At 36.2% G+C, this 21,907-nt stretch overlaps 1 protein-coding gene across 4 annotated transcripts in view; it reads left to right on the top strand.

Moving 5' to 3' along the window:
* The window catches only part of LOC135849082 (zinc finger protein 436-like), a 61,369-nt gene extending 41,826 nt beyond the window's left edge, over nt 1–19,543 (top strand). Inside the window, exon 10 of one of the 4 annotated variants that reach the window (XM_065369255.1) lies at nt 18,851–19,543. In XM_065369255.1, coding sequence (XP_065225327.1) covers nt 18,851–19,249 — 399 coding nt within the window. In that variant the 3' untranslated portion in view covers nt 19,250–19,543. Of the gene's footprint in view, nt 1–2,986; nt 3,161–4,971; nt 5,787–8,110; nt 8,999–18,850 lie in introns of those variants that run through there. The other 3 variants (XM_065369246.1, XM_065369251.1, XM_065369257.1) reach the window with 3 other exon arrangements.
* Nucleotides 19,544–21,907: the final 2,364 nt, after the last annotated feature.

Raw genomic sequence — 21,907 nt, 5'->3', positions numbered from 1 at the left:
CCTAACTATCCTATGAGACCAATTGTGGCCAATATCAACTCTCCTTCCTATAACATTGCCAAAAAGCTCATTTCCAACCTTCAAAACCTTCCTTTTCCTGAAACTCTTCAAGTTAAAAATAATTATGAACTTGCAGAAAAACTGCAAGGGATTACTATTAATGATACAGACAGGCTCATATCTTTTGATGTACAAAATCTTTTCCCTAGTGTGCCTATCCCTGAGACTTTAGAAATGATAGAAAACTGGCTAAAAGAACAAAATATTAACAAAAAAGAAATAACCCATTACATGAATACTATAAAATTATGCACTTCCCAAAACATCTTCCAAATAAATGGAACTTACTATAAACAAACAGGAGGCACAGCTATGGGCAACCCCCTATCACCCTTCTTGACAAATTTTTTTATGAGCCACCTTGAGACAAAATTCAAAAAGAACAATAAAAACTTTCCCAAAGCATGGTTTAGATATGTTGATGACATCCTGTGTATCATACCTGAAGACTTTGACATTGAGGAATTCCTCAATGCTTTGAATAGCCTCTATCCTACCATCAATTTCACTTATGAGCTGGAACAACAAAAGAAACTCCCTTTTCTTGATATGTTAATTATCAGACATTCTGATCACCTTGAATTTGATATCTATAGAAAACCCACTCACACCAATAACTACATCCCTTCTGATTCTTTCCAGCCTTGGAACCAAAAAGTTGCTGCTTTCAACAGCATGATACACAGGTGTTTGTGTTTGAATCTCCCCCTAAATAAAAATAACCAAAATAAAGAAATTAAAAACATCATGGCCATTGCTTCCAACCTTGGCTGTACAAAAACATCTATCCAAAAACTTATAAGAAAACATGAAAATAAAAAACTAATCAGAGATGCCACAACTTTTATTGCTGAAAAAGATGATGTCAAAAGAGTTAGGATCGGTTACTATCCCCCCCCTCACAAACAAAATGAAAACAGTCTTCAGAAAACACAACATACAACCTATTTTCACCAATGACAACAAAATTAAAAACCTTCTTGGTAACACTAAAGACAAAGACAAACCTGAAGACTGTAGTGGCATCTACAAAATCAAATGCAAAGATTGCCAAGGAATTTATATAGGGCAAACTAAAAGAAACATCAAAAAGAGGTTCAAGGAACATCTTTATTATGCCAAATACAAATATGAAAACAAGTCTGCTTTCTCAGATCATCTCATTGCCACCAACCACACTACTTGCTTTGAAAACCTGAACCTCATACAAAAAATAGACAAGCCATCTCAATTAAACATTAGGGAAGCAATAGCCATGAAGAAAAACAAAACAAATTTACTAAATAATGATTTAAAACCCTTGGAAAATATCTTACTTTCTGTTATTAAAACTAAACTTGAAGACATGACTCCTACCATACCCTCACCTACAACCACACCCTCTTCCACATGACCACACCCTTGTACTGCCACACCCTTTACTGTCAAACAACCACACCCTTGTACACTAGTACATATATAAGCTTGTAGACTTGGTTATTTTGTTCAATAGTGATTTAAGCCTGATGATGAACACTTGGTGTTTGAAAAGCTTTGCACTAATAAATAGTAAAAACTGAGAAGCAAGAGTTATTTTTTCCTAATCTAACAAACTTCTCGCTAAAAGGTTCCTTTTACCTGTGAACATAGGAATGAATAGAACACGAATCGAATAGACACTAGCGCGATCTATATGATCAAGCAATATATCAACTTCCCCCTTCTATGGAGAATAACGCAAGGGGCGTTTTCTGACCCGTTGAGGTCTAATCGGAGTAGCTGGCCTATTCGGATGATTGACCGGTTCTGGAGTTTGATTAGGCAGTCCCGGATCTGGATTATCCGGTGCTGCATCAGGATCACATTGCGGCACTTCGATAATGGGAAATTCGTCTGCGGATGCCGATGAATTTGGCTGCAAAGAACAAGAAGCAGGCCGTATTTGGTTGACATGGCATTTATGCACACTACCACCACTATGAATTTGGTATGTTACGTTACCGAGCTATTTGAAAACAATTCCAGTCATCCATCGTTTTGGACCAGAATACAACCGGAAAAATGGACATTTTGCCCAACGTTGAAAGAACGAGCAGTTTTCTGCTTCTCCGGCGCAACTTTCTTCACTGGAAAAACGAGCGATAATTTTGAGCGAATTGGTTGCCCAAACATCATTTCTCCGGGCGATTTGCCGGAAACGACATTAATCAAACGACGATACGATAATAAAACTCGATTTAACCGCTCTTGGAATGAGCCAATGGTGTCAGACTTGAGACCATTCTTCACAATCTGCACAAACTTTACAGCTTGGCCATTGCTGCTAGGATTGTGTGGCGGAGATGTCATATGCTTAATACCGTGACTCAAGAAGAATTGATCAAATTCCGTAGACACAAACTGTGGTGTGTTATCGGATACGCAAATTATCGGTAGACCAAATCTCGAAAAACAATCATTTAAACATTCTGGTAACTTTGGCGCGCTGATCGAATTTAACACTTAGCATTCCACCCAACGTGACTAGGAGTCGACAATAATGAACAGCTGGCGACCTTCGATTTGCCCGCAGTCGAAATGAATAAGTTGCCATGGTCCATTCGTAGGTAGTTAGGTACCCATGGATGTGGTGCAATGCGGGGTGGGTTTCAGGAGTTATCAGAACAGTCTTTACACGAAGCGATTAAATTCTGGATGTCCTTATCCTTGCCTGGCCAATAAACATAACTTCTTGCCAGCTGACGACATTTTACAATTCCTAGATGTCCAAGGTGCAATTCATCCAATATTTTCTTACAAAGGGGAGGCGGAATATATACACGTTCACCTCAAAAAAAGCAACCTTCGTGCAAAGAATATTCTTAAATATTGCGAAAATTGCAAACTGGCTCTTTACCGATGAGCTGTAAATATAACGATGATATGGTCGCATCTTTCTTCGTTTCAGATGCAATTTGGGTTCCAGTTATAGGTAGCATTTGTAATTGGAGCTGATGAATATGAGTAGGAACGTCAATTTGCTGTGGATTTCCCATTGTAACTGGAAAACGTGATGGAAAATCAGCATTACTACGAGCTTTCATAAATGTATATGAAAAAATACACGATGGTATTTTGTTTTGTTCTCTTTTTCTTTTTCCAAGTCTATCGATTAATGAGAAGTTACCAAAAGCAAATCACAGTGAATTACAGAATCTCTCAACATGAAATTTTTTGAACTGGGCGGAGCTAGATCGAAATATGGCATGCAAAAATTTATCACCAGCCAAAATTTCGAATGCTAATGCGCATCATATCGATTTTTGATGAATTTTTGACAATGAAATTTAAGCCAAAAATGAGGGGAAAAATCGAAATTTTACAAAATTTTCCTAGAAAGCTGAAATTTGGGATATTCCCTATTTTCGAGTTGTCAAATCGATTGGAAAGAGTTTGAAACCATTCTGAGCAGTTCTTGAGCCAGCTGTAGATTTTTATATGTATAGGTAACTGGATATTCAAACAAAATTTCACCAAATGAAGTTGAAAATTCGAAATTCGCACAGCACTCCAATTTAAACACGCTATTGCGTCGACTGCTGGTGATTATAGGTCATTTTGGAGCTTCCAGCAACTTTTTGAAAATTCTTGGAGCCTCCAGCAGATTTTTGAAACTTGAAATTTAATTTATTCAGAATTTCGGTAGAACCAACTTTTTTTTGGCAAGTTTGCTTTAAAATGTTGCTTAAAATGTCCGCTTTAAGAAAAAAGTTGTACCAGAGGATCGGCAAGGGAGGGGGGATGCATATATTCCTATTGGGTTGGCTAATAAATGGCTTAGATCGACGCAGAATCTTGAATGCTACATTTTGGAACTGGCCATTTTTCTCAAAACAAGTCGTGTAGTGGCTAACAGGGCCTATTCTAAGGAAAATTTGGAGCTGCGCAAACATAGCTCACCATGTGACTGACCAAAAATAACAATGAAGGCCCGAGCAAAGCGAGGGCAAAAGCTTTTGAAAATGAATGATTCTTCAGAAGTAAAACAACATTAAGTACCTATTTTTAATGCGAGAAATCCATTTTTCTACTCTTCACTAGATTTGGTCAGAGAAAAGAAAAGAAAAGAAAAATGATCTAGCCCGAGCGAAGCGAGGGCAAAAGCTGTGAAAATTGATAATTCGAAACACAAAACAACATCAATCTTGATGCAGAAAGTTAATTTTCATGGCTTCAAAATTTTTTGTTTTCAGGAAATTAATTTTAGCAAAAAAATTGGGACTTTCTGGTACATAGTTATGACAGGAATGAAGAGACCGTCTTTTGGTAAATTTCAAGTGAAGCAGCATTATTTCTAATGTGAGAATACAATTTTTCTGTTCTCTAACTTGTAATCAGAGAAAGCAAAGGGAAACTGATTGGGCCCGAGCGAAGCGAGGGCGAAAACTTTTGAAAGTTTTGATTTCAAAGAAGTAAAAATCCATGGTTTTTGGTAATTTTTTGATTTTCTGAACTTACACAAATTCTACTTCTCATATTCATTGTCTATCTTTATGATTTTTGTGTTTGTTCAAAATTGTTTTTTACTGAATAAATGAATAAAATGAAAAATGTATGCAGCTGAATTTTTGGAACTGCGCAAACTAATTTGGAACTACACACATTTTTTTTGGAACTGCGCAAAATGTGCGGAGCTGCGCCTTAGAATAGGCCCTGGTGGCTAAAGAGAAAAATCCGCCAATTTTTTTCGAAAATGGTTCTTTTTTGAGCCTTCCCTTCGAGGGGCATAATATTAAACATGAAACTTATTATGGTGGTACTTACTCAGTATTTTTGCGCACTATGCATTGTTTTATTTTGTTATTCATGGAGCATGGGCATAACTAGTTGGCAACACAAATTATTCAAAAGAAAAGCACGTGTCATTTGCGATATTTTCTTTTTTTCCTGTAGGCAGAAGAACAGATCCAGGATTCATTGCCTTACTGCTGCGATATTTGTGGTACGAAGTTTCCCTATAAACGTGATTGGGTAGGACATCAGCAAGAACACTCGAAGCCATTTTGCTGCAAAGTCTGTGACAAACAGTTTGCTTATAAAAGCTCCTTAATTGAACATGGATTGACACATAGTGAAAAGAAATCCTACAAATGCAGCATTTGTGACGTACGGTTCAAGCACAATCGCAGTAGATTGGCGCACGAACGCGTGCACGTGAAGGGAGCTTGTTTGGAGTGCCCTGATTGCGGAAAAAAGTTTGCCTATAAATATTCTCTCAATAAACACTTGAGACTACATTCCGGCGTAAAACCGTTTTCTTGCCGAACGTGTGGCAAAAGTTTTGCTCAAAAAGGCCACCTTACTGATCACCAACGGACGCATAGCAAAGAGAAACCCTTCCAATGCCGCGTATGCAGCCGACGATTCAGCAATAAAGCGAATAAGACACAGCACGAACGTTTCCATGTGGAGGGCCCTCGGTTTGAGTGTGCCCATTGCGGCAACAGATTTCGCAGGAAGAACACCTTAGCCAATCACATATCATCAGAGTGTACTTGAATTTCAATGATTGAATAAATACCTATCTAAATGTGTACACATTCAAATTTGTTGCTTTTTTTTATATTAACGTGAAAAAAACTTGACTTAATACTTGAGCGATTTTTTTAAATTCGATTTATTCTTAGAGATTGGCGTGTGAATGCCTTATTGACACCCAACTTGTACTTCAACTCATATTATGGGAAAAAATACACGATGGTGATTTATGTTTGCTGTTTTTTTTTTTTTCTTTTTCAAAGTGTATCGATTAATAAAGTTACAAAGCAAATCAGAGTGAGTTACTGAGTCTCTCGATTCGATAGTCGATTAATTTTTTCGAATTTTTGCAATCCTCACGCAATGCCAATTTTTCCCAAATTTTCTGGAGTTTACGCATTACTTTTTGAATAATTGTCGCTTCTTTTGCCTATCTCTGCAAACAATTTCAATCTAGGTGTAAGCAGGGACATTTACTAACATGGAAAAGTACTATCTTAAAAGGGGTATCCTAGGGAAATTATTTTCATATTTCCGATGAATTTTTAACGATGAAATTTTAGCCAAAAATGAAAAAAAATTAATTTTTACCAAATTGGCGTAGAAAGCAGACATTTCGGGTAACTCCTATTTTTGACCGATCAAATCGATTAGAGGAACGGTTTCCAACCGTTTTGAACTGTTCTAGAGCTTCCAGTAGATTTTTGAAACTTGAAATTTCCATCAAAATTTCATCGAATGAAGTTGGAAACCATAAATTCGCCATTCACTCCAATTTATACACGTTATTAAGTCGACTCTTTGGTGGGTTTAAGTCATTTTGGAGCCTCCAGTGACTTTTTGAAAATTCTCGAAGCCTCTTGAAACTTGCAATTTCCACAGAATTTGAAATTCACTTTGCACAGTACGTGACAAAGTTAATTCGGACAAATTTGATGGATTTTTTTTTTTGAGAAACTGGAGTTTCTGAAAAGCCTTTGGAGGCTCTAAAACGGAATGAAATTGTCTGCAATCCATCTAGGAGTTAATATCAAAAATAGGGTGTAAACTGAATTCCATTGTTCTACGTACCCCAAGTAATTTATCAAATTTTCAAACGAGATTTTGTGAAAATTTCAAGTTTCAAGAACCCGCTGGACGCTCCAAAACGGCTTAAACTCGCCAGCAGACAACTTTACAGTGGTGTGCTGCGTGAATTTTGGATTTCCAACTTCAATAAATGAAATAATTTGTAGAAATTTCTAGTTACAAAAATCTATATCAGGCTCAAGAACTGCTCAAAACGGTTACAAACCGGTTCCAATCGATTTGGCAGGTCTCAAATGAGGCATATCTTGAAAAGCAAATTTAAGCAAAAAAAAAAAAGAAAAATAATCAAAATCCTAACAAATGGACCAGAAAGCTGATATTTGGGATGCCTATACCGGTATACCCTATTTTCGACCTACTAAATCAATAGGAAACGGTTTCAAAACGTTTTGAGCAGCTCTTGTGCTGCAGTAGATTTTTGTAACTGGAAATTTAAACATTTCATCGAAATTCACGCTGCACTCCACTGTAAAGTTGACTGCTAGCGAGTTTGAGTCGTTTTGAAGCCTCTAGCGTCTATTTGAAAATTCTTGGGGACTCCAGTAAATTTTTGAAACTTGTTTCCACAAAATTTTATCAAATGTACGACTTTGTGGAAATTTCAAGGTTCAAAAATCTGCTGGAAGCTCCAAAACTGCTGAAAACTATTTGATACCATTTCCAATCAATTTTGCTAGTCGGAAATGGCACATATTCTAAATTTCAGCTTATTAGGTCAATTTGGTAAAATTTTGATTTTTTTTTCTCATTTCTAACCACAATTTGATTTTCAAAAAGTCGCCAGATGACAAAAACTGCACTTCAGCACTTGAAATTTTAGCTGGTGAAAAATTTTATCATGCTTGTTCGATCTAGCATTGTCTAGTTCCATAAATTTCGTGCCAGGTTTTTGTTGGAAAGCAAAATCTGCAACTTTTAGCTGACCTGTGAATCAAAGTGGCCGTCATTCTGTTGATGAGGCCAATTTTTTCGTTGCCAAGTTTGTTTTGAAATAGGTTCTTAAGATGTCCCCTCTAAGATAAAAGTTGTCCTAGAGGATTGGAGAGGGAGGGGAGAAACGGGTAATGCATCTATAATTCCTATTGGCATATGACAAACTACAAGTGATCTTGGATTTAAGTAGGGTGGCTTAGATCGACGAAGAATCTCAAATGCTACATTTTGGAACTGGCCAGTTTTCTCAATACATTGAATACAAGTCATTTTAGTTGGCCAAAGCAAAAAATCCGCCATTTTTTTCGAAAATGAATCTTCTTTGAGCCATTCCTTCTAAGGGACATAATATTAAACATGCAGGTACCTACCTACCTTTTCTTGGGATGCTTGGTATTTTTGCGCATCTTGTATACGTAGTATGCTTCGTTTTGGTATTTATGGGGCATAACTACGTAACATACTTGGTAACACGTATTATTCAAAAGAAAAGTACCTGTCATTTAAGATATGATCTTTTTTTGTCCTGTAGGCAGAGGTACGGATGCAGGAGTCAGATTGCACAAGACATAAACGAGAACATTCGAAGCCGTTTCATTGTCAAGTCTGTGACAAACAATTTGCTGATAAAGACCGTTGTATTGCGCATAGATTGACACATCGTCAAAAGAAACGCTACAAAAGCCGCATTTGTGACACAAGATTCGAGTACAATCACACTAAATTGGAGCACGAACGGGTACATAGGGAAGGAGCTCGTTTTGAATGCGCTGATTGCGGAAAAAAGTTTCCCTATAAATATAATCTCATTAGACACCTGAATGTACATTCCGGTGCGAGTCAGTTTACATGCCAAACGTGTAGCAAACGTTTCACTCGGAAAGACCATCTTACTAGGCACCAACGGACGCATAGTGAAGAGAAATCCTTCAAATGCAGCATTTGTGACGCACGATTCAACCACAGTGATAGTAAATTGAAGCACGAACGCAGGCATGTGGAAGGAGCAGATTTTGAGTGCGACGATTGCAGAAAAATATTTTTCGATAAATATCATCTCATTAGGCACCTGAAAGTACATTCCGGTGTGAAACCGTTTTCTTGCCAAACGTGTAGCAGAAGTTTTGCTCAAAAAGGCAATCTTACTCGGCACCAAAGGACGCATACTGGAGAGAAACCTTTCAAATGCCGCATATGCAACCAACAATTCAGATGCCAAGGGGATAAAGCAAAACACGAACGTTCCCATCACCCATGTGGAGGGCCCTCGTTTTGAGTGTGCTCATTGCGGCAGAAAATTCCGCCATAAGTACACCCTAACCAATCACATACATATCGTTTAAATGTACTTACTTGAATATCAATAATTCAGTTCCTACCTACCTCTGTAAATTTGTAAAGATTAAAGTTTGTTTTTATTTGTTTTGTTTTGTTTTTTTAAATGTGAAGAAAACTAGGCTTGATACTTGATGGATTTTTCATATTAAGTTTATTCTAAGAGATTGGCGCTGATTAAATGCCTGATTAACTGATCCGACTTGTGCTTTTATGTAGGTACTTAAACGGGAAGAAATACACGATTGACGATGGTATTTTATGTTTGACGTTTTTTTCCTTTTTCAAAGCCTATCGATTAATGAAGTTACTAATAGCAAATCACATTGAATTACAGAATCTCTCAATTCGATAATTGATTTGATTTTTTTTTTTTTGGATTTTTGCGATTTTCTGGACAAATTATTCAAGTTTTTGAAAATGACTCCGTGCAAAATGTCCATTGAGCTCAAATATTATAGAGTTTACTGATCGTTTTCTGTACAATTCTCGTCCCTGTTACAGCCTACCATAATATTTTTTGTGACAGTTTCAATTCTTATAATCATGACGCAAATGTCCCCTCTCCTCTGGTTCTCTTCCTTCAAAGTATGTACTTACCCAATTTAAAAATTTGTCTGACGTGTCACAATAGAAATGCCCCTCCGCTTCCCATCCACTTATCCTCTTGGATAACTTTTTTCTCAGTGTCAAAGAAAGTTGTCCCTACTGCCAAAATGGCAACCGTTTTGATTGACAGGTCAGCCGAAATCGCGGATTTTTATTTCTAACCTGCGACTTGTACGAAATTTTTTGAAAGCTAGATCGAAAAAGCATGTAAAAATTCATCACCAGTCAAAATTTCAACCGCTTAAGCACATTTCTCGATTTTTGGTGAATTTTGAAAAATCAAATTTACGCCAAAAATGGGAAAAAATTCAAAATATTATCAAATTGACCATGAATGCTGAAATTTAGGATATTCAGGTCAATAATTTCAAATACCTGGGAAACACGATATCATACCAGGGAGAAGTAGATGTTGGTGGAAAGATTGCAAAGTTCCTGAGAGTCACAGGACTGATAAATAGGACCCTGAGAAGCAGTAAGGTGCGAAAAGAAACAAGATTTAAGGTGTACAATACCCTAGCAATACCAATGATGACTTATGGAAGCGAGGTATGGGCACTGAAGAAATCTGATAAAAGAAAAATAACGGCAGCGGAGATGAAGTTCATGAGGAGAACGGCAGGGGTGACTCTCAGAGACAGAGTCCCATCTGAGAAAATAATAGCAGATCTCAGAGTGAAGCCAGTCATGAAGAAGATAAAACAGTACTTGTTATATCTCGAAAATCATTAAGACATGTTTTATAGAACTATATTTACAAGAACGAATATTACATCAGCATCGAATACGTTATACTGAATAGAAATTAGTGGGGGTAATTATTGATAGAGAATTAGCGGGAAAGTTATACACTACACTCTCCACTGCGCAAAATAATCTAGATACTAATAAAATAATTTGAAATGAGAATAATTAGGAAGTTTGAATATAATGAATAATGACTCATAAGTCGAGTCTAACTGTTGGTTTTCTGACTCTGGTCGATCTTCTCAGAGTTTGATCATGTTGGTTACCAGACTGACCAATTTCGTTTCTATCTTCGATATTAGGTTTGGGTACATTGATTATCAGCTGGTTGGCTTCAGGCTAGGCGATCCTTGGTCCAGGATTTCATTGATATCGTATGGATGTAGACACATCTTCCTCGAATGATACTGGTTTCACCGGAGTTTTCTTCAGTTGATCGTTATAGCCATTGTCGAGATGGATTTCATAATGAAGATTTCCGAATATGTTTTGTACTATGTCATACTGCCATTTCGTTGATTGGTTTTTACGGTAGTCACGGCTCAATACTCGGTCACCTTGTTATATGTACATATGTATGAGTATCTCAAAAATCATTAAGACATGTTTAGGCTCCAGTAATTCCCAAAAATTTGCTGGAAGCTCCAAAATGGCCTGAAATTTACCTGCGGCCGACTTCATAGTGTATTGAAATTTTTTTACAGAATGAGTTTCAACTTTCCAACTCCATTTGATGAAATTCTGTAGAAATTACAAGTTTCAAAAACCTACCCTGAAGGCTCTAAGAATTTTCAAAAAGCCGCTGGAAGCTCCAAAATGACCTAAACTCTCCAGCAGTCGACTTAGTAACGTATTTATGTTGTAGTGCAGCGTGAATTGCGGATCTCCAACTTCTTTTAATGAGATTTTGTGGAAATTTCAAGTTTCAAAAATCTGCTGCAAGCACAAGAACTGCTCAAAACGGTTTGAAACCATTTTCAATCGTTTTGGCAGGTCGAAAATGGGGCATGTCTTAAATTTCAGCATTCTAGATCAATTTGGTAAAATTTTGATATTGAGTTCTCATTTTTAGCTCAAATTTGATCTTCAAAAATTCTCCAAAAATTAAAAAATACACTTTAGCACTTGAAATTTCGGTAGGAGGCCGCATTTTGGTTGATTAGGATGTCCCCTTTAAGAGAAAAATTGTCCTAGAGGATCGGTGACGGCGTGGGAGGAGGGGTGCATCTATTCCTATTAGCATATGGCTAACTATAAGTGATCTTGGATTTTAGTGGCGATGACCTAGATCGATGCAGAGTCTCAAATGCTACATTTTGGAACTGGACCCTTTTTCTCAAAACAAGTCACGTTGTGGCTAGAGCGAAAAAACCACAAATTTTTTCGAAAATGAATCTTTTTTGAGCATCTACCTCTAGGGGGGTCATATTAAACATAAAACTTTTTTTAGGGGTGCTTAGTAGTTTTGTGCATCCTGTAGTATGTGCTTCTTTTTGGTATTTAGTATGTAGCATGAGTATGACTAGTTGGCAACACAATTATTCAAAAGAAAAGGACGTTTCATTTGCGATATGATCTTTTTTCCTGTAGGCAAAGGTACAGCTGCGGAATTCATTCCCCTACTGCTGCGATATTTGTGGCACAAAGTTCTCCGATAAACGTGAATGGTCAAGACATCAGCAAGAACATTTGAAGCCGTATCACTGCCAATTTTGTGACAAACAGTTTACTAATAAAAGCCGTTTTATTAGCCATGGATTGAAACATAGTAAAAAGAGACGCTTCAGATGCCGCATTTGTGACGCACGATTCAAGCACAATCACAGTAAATTGGCGCACGAACGCATGCATATGGAAAAAGTTTATTTTGAGTGTGCCACATGCGGAAAAAAGTTATCCTCTAAAGGGTCTCTTATGAATCACGTGAGAGTACATTCCAATGTGAAACCATTTTCTTGTCAAATGTGTAGCAAAAGTTTTGCTCAAAAACGCCATCTTACTCAGCACCAACGAACGCATAGAGAAGATAAACGTAAATTGGAGCACGAACGCGTACATGTGGAAGCAGCTTGCTTTGAGTGCGCTGATTGCGGAAAAAAGTTTTCCTATAAACATAATCTCATTATACACCAGAGACTACATTCTGGTGTGAAACAGAAACCCTTCAAATGCCGCTTTTGTGGCTTAGGATTCTATCAAAATCACCTTAGATTGAGGCACGAACATCTTGCATGTGAAGGACCCTCGTTTTGAGTGTGGCCATTGCGCCAACCAATTCCGCAAGAAGCGAACCTTAGCCAATCACATTATCATGTAATGTACTTAAAATGTCAATAATTAACTACTTACCTAGGTATCTAAATGTGTACTGTGTACAGATTCAAATTTGTTTTTACCTGACCAATTTATTGAATTTAGTTTATTCTTAGGGATGGGACATTGAAGCCTCCAGCAACTTTTTCAAAAATTTTTGAACTTGAAATTTCTACAAAATTTTATCAATTCAAGTTATAATGCAGAAATTCACTCTGCAAATTTAATTTCAATACGCTAAGAAGTCGACCATAGGGAATAAGGTACCCGTGAATTTTTTCAAAATCGGTGTACCTCCAGTCTGAAACAACCTAACGTGTTTTTTGTGCATCAATTTCATATTTTTTTTTACAAATTTTATAGTAGAACAATGAAATTTAGTTTACACTCGATTTTTTACATTAATTCCGAGATGGATTGCAAGTACATACTAGTTGCATTCCGTTTTGTTGCCTCTACCAGATTTTTATAAACTTCTGTTGTTCAAAAAATACCACAAAATCTGTCCGAAACAACTTCAGGACGTGATGTGCAGAGTGTATCCAAAATTGAAAAATATAGGGGTAATTGGGCTCCGCTCTTGTTCAGAGGAGCCTTCGGCAACCAGGACACTCTGGGGTCAAGTGGTGCTAAGGTTGGTGAAGTAGTTGAGCTCAAAAAAGATAGAAATTACATCCTTTACGCCATCACCAAGGAACACAGTACACCAATAAGCTGTCAATCAAGGATTTTGTATCAATGATGAAAGCACTTGCTGCCAAATGCAACCAACTTTAGATCAAAAAGAAAAAGATAGTAGTGTCAAGGTTAGGGAGTGGTATGGATAAACTAGAGTGACCAATGGTGCAGCAATCCATCATTGAATGCTTCAAAGACCACTCAGTCACTGTCAGAGTATGCACCCCGAAGGAGGAACAGCTTCAATGCTGATCTAGACATCAACCCAACATCAAGCTGAAGAAGCCCTGTAAATAACCCATCAAAATGCATTACCTACCTCAAGTTGTAAATAACTATAGTTGTATTTTGTATTTTCAAAACCTATGCATACCAGTGTTGTCAGTCTAAAACAGTACCGTATGTTTAAAACGTTTAAAACAGTGTTTTAAACGTCGAGAAAAAATCAAGACAGTGTTTAAAACAAAATTCTGTTTAAAATGTTTTTTTTTGTCTTAAACAAGTTTTTATTTCGACTCCAATTTCCTAAAAAAACACGTTTTTTTTTTTCAATTTCTCCTTGAAAAAGTAGTGAAATTGAAGGAACTGAATTTTCAGATTTTCAAAATCTTCTTAGTTCTTCCTATAGACACTGGACCTGCGGAATAAGACAACCAACTGCAGGCGGCGAAGAACGGAAATGGTAAAGAAAAGTTGTGTAACACCAATTTATCGCGCTGGGTGCTCTTTGCAGCGCTGTAGTCGATTTAGCAGGCAACAGGGAAAAGGGAGGGTTCTGTAGTCCGCGAGGAACTCCTTACTGCGCGTGCAGCCACGAGTTCCTCGTGATTTTGAAACAATTTAGAATTAGAACCATTTAGAACCAATTGAGTTTTTTAAGGAAAGAACAACCAGAGCAAGTTTCTAATAAGAAGAACCATCAGAACCCTTTTCAGGAATCGTTTTTTTTTTTAGTCCCTTCATCATTGAAACTTCGTTTTTTTTTTACCAAAGTGAAATAAGAATTCGTGTTTTTCATGCAAAATAAGCGAGGTAAAGGGGCGAATTTTTTCAAATTTTTATTTTTTTGCCATTTTTTAGACCTGGAACCATTTGGAACCATTTTTTAATTGGTGGAACAACCAGCACCACCAGCAAAAAATCAAAGGAGGAGTAAAAGGAACCACTAGAACCATTTGAGTTTGAGAAGAACTGAGAACCATTTTGGAAGAATAATGTGAAAGGTACCTTTTGGAACCAGAACAAAACCATTACAAAGCCATGTCTGAAATCCTTTTGGGAACCAAAACGGGGAACCACTAATATTCTAAGGTTCTAAAAACCACCACCATCACAACCAATTCAGTTTGAAACGGTTTTCAACCCTGTTTTTAATATTTCTTGAGTCTTATAACTATTTTATGACGTTGCATCTTAAAAGTTGATGACTGGATAACGTATATATGAAAAACAGAATCCAAAACAAAATAAATTTGTGTTAAAAACCTGTTTAAAACACATTTTAAACATGTTTAAAACGCGTTTAAAACACATGGGGATCCAGCAGTTTAAAACAAAAAAAAAAAAAACGTTTTAAACAAAAAAACCGTTTGTTTTGTCTTAAAAAAAAAAAGTTTTTTTTTCCAACACTGATGCAGTACCTTACTTAATTATATTTATTTTATCTTAAAACCTTACACTTGAATAAATAGTGCCGGTTTCTAATATTGTAATGATGTACGTAAGTATGTAAGCATACTTATGCTAAATAGAGCAATTTAACTAATCTTACCTATTTTCCTAAATTTTTCAGCTTGAATTAATTAGTTATTATTAGTTTATACTCAAGTCCAATGTGAGCGGCTGGTGAGAAGCCCTTAGCAAGTGCACCAACTGCCTCACAAAAGTCCCCCCCCCCTCATATCTGAAACTCTTGTAATGCAGAGGGAAGACCAACACTTCCTGACCCCTCCCCCTAGGCACCAAATTCTCCTCCCTGAAATTCCTTTTCCCAAAACAGGTTGGGGGACCCGGTCTACCAGATGGGCACATGTGAATAACGAAGCCTGCTTAGGTGATTGTGCCCTTGGCAACCGCTTAGGGGGTATGGGCTGTGGTGAACAACCTGTCTTTTCCCCTCCCCTCCTCCTCCCACATCGTGAATCTTGGATTAGGGATAAATTAAGATGTTACATTTTGTTTAGATTTAGTCTTAGATTTAGGATGTAAATAAATATGTTTATTAGAGAAAACCCCCAGCACATTGTATGTGGGGGAGCGAAAAATAAATAAATAAATAAAACTTCATTGAAAAAAAAAGTGAAATTTGATAGATTATTGTAAAATGTTCTTTCTTAGTAGCGCGTATAACAATACAAAATCATTGCACCCCCCCCCCTTCATTGGTCAATGATTCTCTAGAAAACTTTTTTCTCAAAGGGGACATCCTCAAGAGGATTTTGAAGCAAACTTGTCAACAAAACAGATGGATCTATACTTACAAAATGGAGGCCAGAATAGTTACTGATTGACAGGTCAGCCAAAATTGCAGATCTGCTTTCCAACATAAGACTTGTACTTACATACAAACATTTTTAAACTCGACAAAGGAAGGTAGATCGAAAGAGCATGCAAAAATTCATCACCAGCCAAAATTTCAAGTGCTAATGTGCATTTTTTGATTTTTGGTGACTTTTTGAAAATCAAATTCAGGTTAAAAATAAGGGCGAAAATCTGGGAGCATTCTCAGAGTGTTAGACTGTATACAAGCACGTATGGTAATAGTGATGAGGATGAGAAATATTCCTTAGCAGGTGAAAGATTACCAGTAGCCTTTTACGGCTCTTTGTAATATCAAGAAGGAACTATTTGCACTTACCCCTTGCTAGCTCTGCGGCTACTACTATAGCGTCGGATACGTCAACATAAATACCAACCAATGTATAAATTAGGCCCACTTTTGCGGAATAATAACACATTTGTTAGTTTCTCCAATGTAATCGGTGTAACAAATTACATTCTCTTAATTATAAGGTTTTCTTCAAATATATACATTCACCAATATAAGATTCACCAAATTACGTAATTAGAACAGAGACACTATGCTCGACCGCCTAATCACGTATAATTCACCAATAAGCACTTAATTAATCACAATTCCACGACAGGGCAACTAAGATGAAGTGGTTGATTGCTTTATTAAGCCCCAAATTTACCAATGAAGACACAAATTAACCAATCCCTAAAAAAGGGCAAACTGGGAAAGAATACGTTTTCAAACGATTAAGTTGAAGGAAAACGGACCAAATGCTCAAGTCCAACGATTCATAGATCGCCGAAGTATGGGTCTGTACTAAACTCACGTATCTACGACTCGACGAACGAACAAGAAGTGATTTCGAGATCGAACCTAGCTAAGGTTATACCTAAAGCACCTAAAAGTTCCTAAATTGATCTCGAAATCTGATAGGCTCGCGCTACTTTTACCAAAAGATGGGGAAAATATACTAACCAATCATAAAATAGATGTAATGATCAGGGTGTCTACAGCACGAAAAAAGTACGAATTTACGAAAAAAGCACGAAATTCGAAAATGACCCAAAAAAGTACGAAAAAACGTCAAAAATGTACGAAATTTACAAAATTTGTATGAAATTTTAAAAGGATTTAAATGTTAATTTTCCGACAAAATTACCATAATGTATCCTCAAAATTTTTATTTTTTTCAAAAGCTTTTGCCCTCGCTTCGCTCGGGCTAAATTATTGTTTTCTATATTTTCTCAAATTATTCATTGTGTTTGGAAAGTAGTTAGTCTTAAACAAACTTTTTAAAACGTCATTGGAGGAAAAACTGAATTTTTCACATTAAAATTACTACTGTTTCGCTTCTTGAAACTCCAAATTTAGAAAAGCTTTTGCCCTCGCTTCGCTCGCGCCAATTTGGTGCTTTTTTCCCGCTTACAATTTCAAAAAACCATTGATAAAATTGAAAAAAATTGAGATGAGAAAAACAGAATTTCTTACATTAAAATTGATATTGTTCTGCTTTTCAAACTACAATTTTCTGAAGCTTTTGCCCTCGCTTAGCTTGGGATGGTTTTCTTTTCTTTTTCAAAATTGAAATTCTTTTTAAAAAATCGTCAACAAAGGTATTCAATTTTTAAAGTTTCAAAGTAAAAAATGAAATTCTCATATACCTACTTCCCGAAATAGTAGGATTTTTCAATAGTTTTCGCCTTCACTTGGACCTGTTCTATGACTTTTTTTAAATAAAAATTAACATCCTAAAAACATCTTTCCAGTTGCATATAAAATTTTATAAACCAAAAAACGAATTATTTGCATTAAAAAACAATTGTTTTTTTTTGTTCTCTCGAAATACAAATTTTCCAAAGTTTTTATCCTCGCCTCGCTTCGGCCTTTCCTCTTTTTTTTTCAAAGTCTCGTTTTCAAGTCTTTTGAAATCATATTTTCAAACACTTTCGCCCTTCTCGGGCCAATTTTTTTCTTCTTTTGAAATTGTAAAAAAATCAGTTTTGGGCCCACAAAAATTCAAAACAGAAAATGAACATTTTCGTAAGTCTTATTAAATATGATATCAATCAGCGAAATGGACAGTTTTTCCCTAGTTCTGTTGACAAATTTTCAGTCAAACCCTCTCCCCCCTCTCAAAAAACCTCTATGAGGCAAATTATATGTATTCGTTCCAGGCTCGTATTGGCTCTCGACGACCCACACCACACTAGTCAGAACATTAAAATTTTGATTTTTGTAGCCGAAATGTCATGATACACCCCCTCTCTCCAATGTACATACCTACAAAGTATAACTATTAAAAATATAGTGTACGAAAAAAATACGATAAAAGTACGAAAAAGGTACGAAATTTTGTTTTTTGGATTTAGTAGACACCCTGATGATGCGAATTATCCGCCCATATAATAATATTGGCGCGGACCCCCTGCTGTGATGGAATATTATCCGGAACCCCCTGCTGGTATTCAATAATATTCGAATTCGCAAGTACCTACACTTTACCTTAATAAATCAAACGATCCCTAAGTTGTCAAGACCTAAAGGATGGATTCACCAAGTCCTATAGGATATTGCCCAACTTAAGAATCATTACGAGATGCACTGAGAGGACAGTGAGGCCATAATGCCACCTTACAAGAGGCAAACAAATTTCTGAGTAACTATCAATTTAGGTCACTTGGAAGTCACTTTGTAAGAATTGTTTTTTTCTCGTAAAAATAGGATAGGTACCTACTTCATGGTCTACAGGGTGCGCAGAAATATCGTGTATTCCAAACAGCTCTACATTTTTTTGTTGAAAATACATGCTGGAAACGTGAAATAAATGCATAGGATTGGTGAATTGTTATCATCCCAATCCATCGACCAATCATATGCTTTTGTTATTTTTATTCAATGTGATCATCCGAAATAGATATTAAACATGAAACTTTATTGGGGTAACTCAGTATTTTTAGGCACCCTGTACTTATGCTTCATTTTAGTATTTATAGGGCATAACTAGTTGGCAACATACGTAGTTATTCGAAAGAAAAACACGATTCATTTGTGATAATTGATTTTGTTTTCCTGTAGGTAAAGGTTCAGAAGCCGTTCTCATTCCCTTATTACAGCTGCGATGTTTGTGGTAACAAGTTTTCCAGCGAACGTAAATGGACAAGACATCAGCGACATGAACATAGGTATCATTGCCAACTCTGCGACAAACAGTTTGCTTACAAAAGCGATTTAGTTGCACATAGACTGGCACATGATGAAAAGAAACGCTACAGATGCCGCCTTTGTTACGCACGATTCAAGTCCCATCGCAATAAATTGAAGCACGAACGCGCACATAAGGAAGGAGCTCGTTTTGAATGCGCTATTTGCGGAAAAAAGTATTTCTATAAGCGTTCTTTCAAAACACACCGACAGACACATAAAGAAAAAAAATGCTCCAACAAATTCCGCAAGATCCCAAGAAGCGCACCTTAGCCAATTCACAGTAGCATCAAAATGTACCTACTTAAATTTCAATAATTTGAGTACCTACCTATTTAAGTGTGTAGATATAGAAGTATAGATTCCATAGATTCAAAGTTTTGTCTTTCTTTTGTTTGTTTTTTTAAGGTGAAAAAAACTTGACTTAAAACTTAACTGATTTCTTAAATTCAGTTTATTCTAAAAGATTAGCATGTAAATGCATTACTTACCTTACCTATATTTTATAAGTAGTACCCCACTTGTGCTTAAACTTGTATGGAAAGAAATACATGGGGGTACATTATGTATGGCGTTTAATTTTTTTCAAATTCTATCTATCTATTTAATGAAGTTATCACATTCAAATCAGAGTGGATTACAGAATCTTCCTACTTGATATAGTCAACGATCGTTTCTTTGAATGTTTGCTGTATTCTGGACAAATTCGTAAAGTTTTCAAAAATGACTTTGAGCAAAATGCCAAGTTTAACCAAATTTTCTGAAGTTTACGAGTTATTCTTTGGATAATTTTTGTGCCCCTCTTTGAAACTTGAAATTTCCTCAATGTTACATCAAATGGAGTTTTTAGAGCCTCCAATAAATTTTTGAAACTTGAAATTTCCGCTATAAATTTCATCAAATGCAGTTGGAAAGCCGAAATTCATTCTGTGAACGAATTTAAATACGTTATGAAGTCGACTGCAGGTAGATTTCAAGTCGTTTTGGAGTCACCAGTGACTTTTTGGAAATTACTGGAGACTCCATCCATTAAATTTTATCAAACAGCCAGAGCTGGAAATCCAAAATTTAGTTACTCCTCTTTCCAATTTCTACACCCATCAATAAGTCGACTGCTGCTGGGTTCAAGTCATTTTGGAACCTCCGGCGACTTTTTGAAAATTGCTAAAGCCTCTCCAGCAGATATTTAAAGCTTGAAATGTCCACAAAATATCATAAAGTAGGTAGGTAGAGTTCGAGAGCCGTAATTTCAAATTTCAAAAAATTTCCTGGAGGCTCTAAAATGACTCGAATCCACCTGCAGTCGACTTGATAGCGTCTTGAAATAATTGGAGTATAGAGTAAAATTTTGATTTCCACTTCCACCTCTATTTGGTAAAATTTTACGGAACTTTCGGACATTGCAAATTGCAAAATCTTCTGAAGGGTCAAGTAATTCCCAAAAAATCGCTGGAGGCTCCGAAACGACTTGAAATCTACCTACAGTCGACTTCATAGTGTATTGAAATTAGTTTACAGAATGAATTTCGGCTTTCCAACTGCATTTGATGAAATTTAGCGGAAATTTCAAGTTTGAAAAATTTACTGGAGGCTTCAAGAATTTTCAAAAATTGAGTTGCTAGAGGCTCCAAGATGACTTAAACTCGCCAGCAGTCGATTTAATAGCGTGCTTAAGTTGGAGTGCAGCATGAATTTCGGATTTCCAATTTCATGTGATGAGATTTTGAGGAAATTCAAGTTTCAAAAATCTGCTGAATACACCAAAACTGCTGAAAACGTTTTGATACAATTTCCAATCGATTTTGCAGGTAGAAAATGGGGTATATCCTAAATTTCAGCTTAATATTCATTCAGAGACTCAGCGATGGGAAGCCGGTAGGTAGGTACCTTCGAGTGTCGGAATCCAGAATGCCAGTAGATTTTCCTGGGGTATAAATCGAGGAACAGTCATTATACGAAGCAAGGTAATTCTCTAATTTACATTAATTTTTTAGTTATATGTAGTTTATGTAGGCAATTGAAAGGTCTCATTTACATTTCGTCTTTCGGATCATTATAGTACATATTAGACCTACCGTGAACGTTGTATCCGTTGCCCAGTTCCAAGATGAGAAATTTGCTGTTCATTTCATTCATGATTTTTATTTTATAATTTTTCAACCCTTCAAGTGATAAGTTTGAGATTATAATTCTTTCTCGAAAATTTCTCTAAATCTTATTCCTCATCTTCAAGGTCCAGGTACTCCAGTGGCGTAGCCAGGATTTTCTCTAGGAGGGGGCAAAACCAGATTTTTAGGCATGAAAAATCTAAATGAGGGGTAATTTTCTGGAAATCTATTGTGATGTGTGGTGATTTCATGGAAACGAAGGCAAAATTACTGCTCGAGCGAAGCGAGAGCGAAAATTTTTAGAAAAAATGTGTCCAAACAACGAAAAAACGTCCATTTTTGCATGTTTTCTTTCAAATTTTCGCTCGCAAGGGGGGGCCATGACCCCCTTCGCCCCCGCTTGGCTACGCCACTGAGGTACTCGTAGATCCTTGATAAAAAAAAAAGTGTATCTTTGGTGAAATGAAAAAAAAAAAAAAAGCAAATTCGATTGTTTGGTAACATTTTATTGTCGTTAATCATTTCTAGAGATGATAAATTTCTAGAAACTTAATTTAAGAAACTTTCCAGATAGTTACTGGATAATTCATTATTTGAGAGGTTCCATGGAAAAGTAGCCTTAGTCATTTTTTTGTTTTTTTTCTTTTACAAATATTTGAATATTTCAAAAAAAAAATTTCAAAAATAATTTCACCGTATTCAGTGATATTGAGGTGTTCTTCCATGAAAAAAAAAAAATACAAATTGGAAAATGTTTGCTTGTAGAAAAAATTTTCATGTCATTATGTCCATTTGAAATTGTAAAAATCAGTGAAAAAAATTG

This window comes from Planococcus citri, chromosome 5 (genome assembly GCF_950023065.1).
Source record: "Planococcus citri chromosome 5, ihPlaCitr1.1, whole genome shotgun sequence".
NCBI classification, from domain to species: Eukaryota; Metazoa; Arthropoda; class Insecta; order Hemiptera; family Pseudococcidae; genus Planococcus; species Planococcus citri.
The sequence above is the reverse complement of the archived record's forward strand: the minus strand, read 5'-3'. Positions and strand labels throughout refer to the sequence as shown.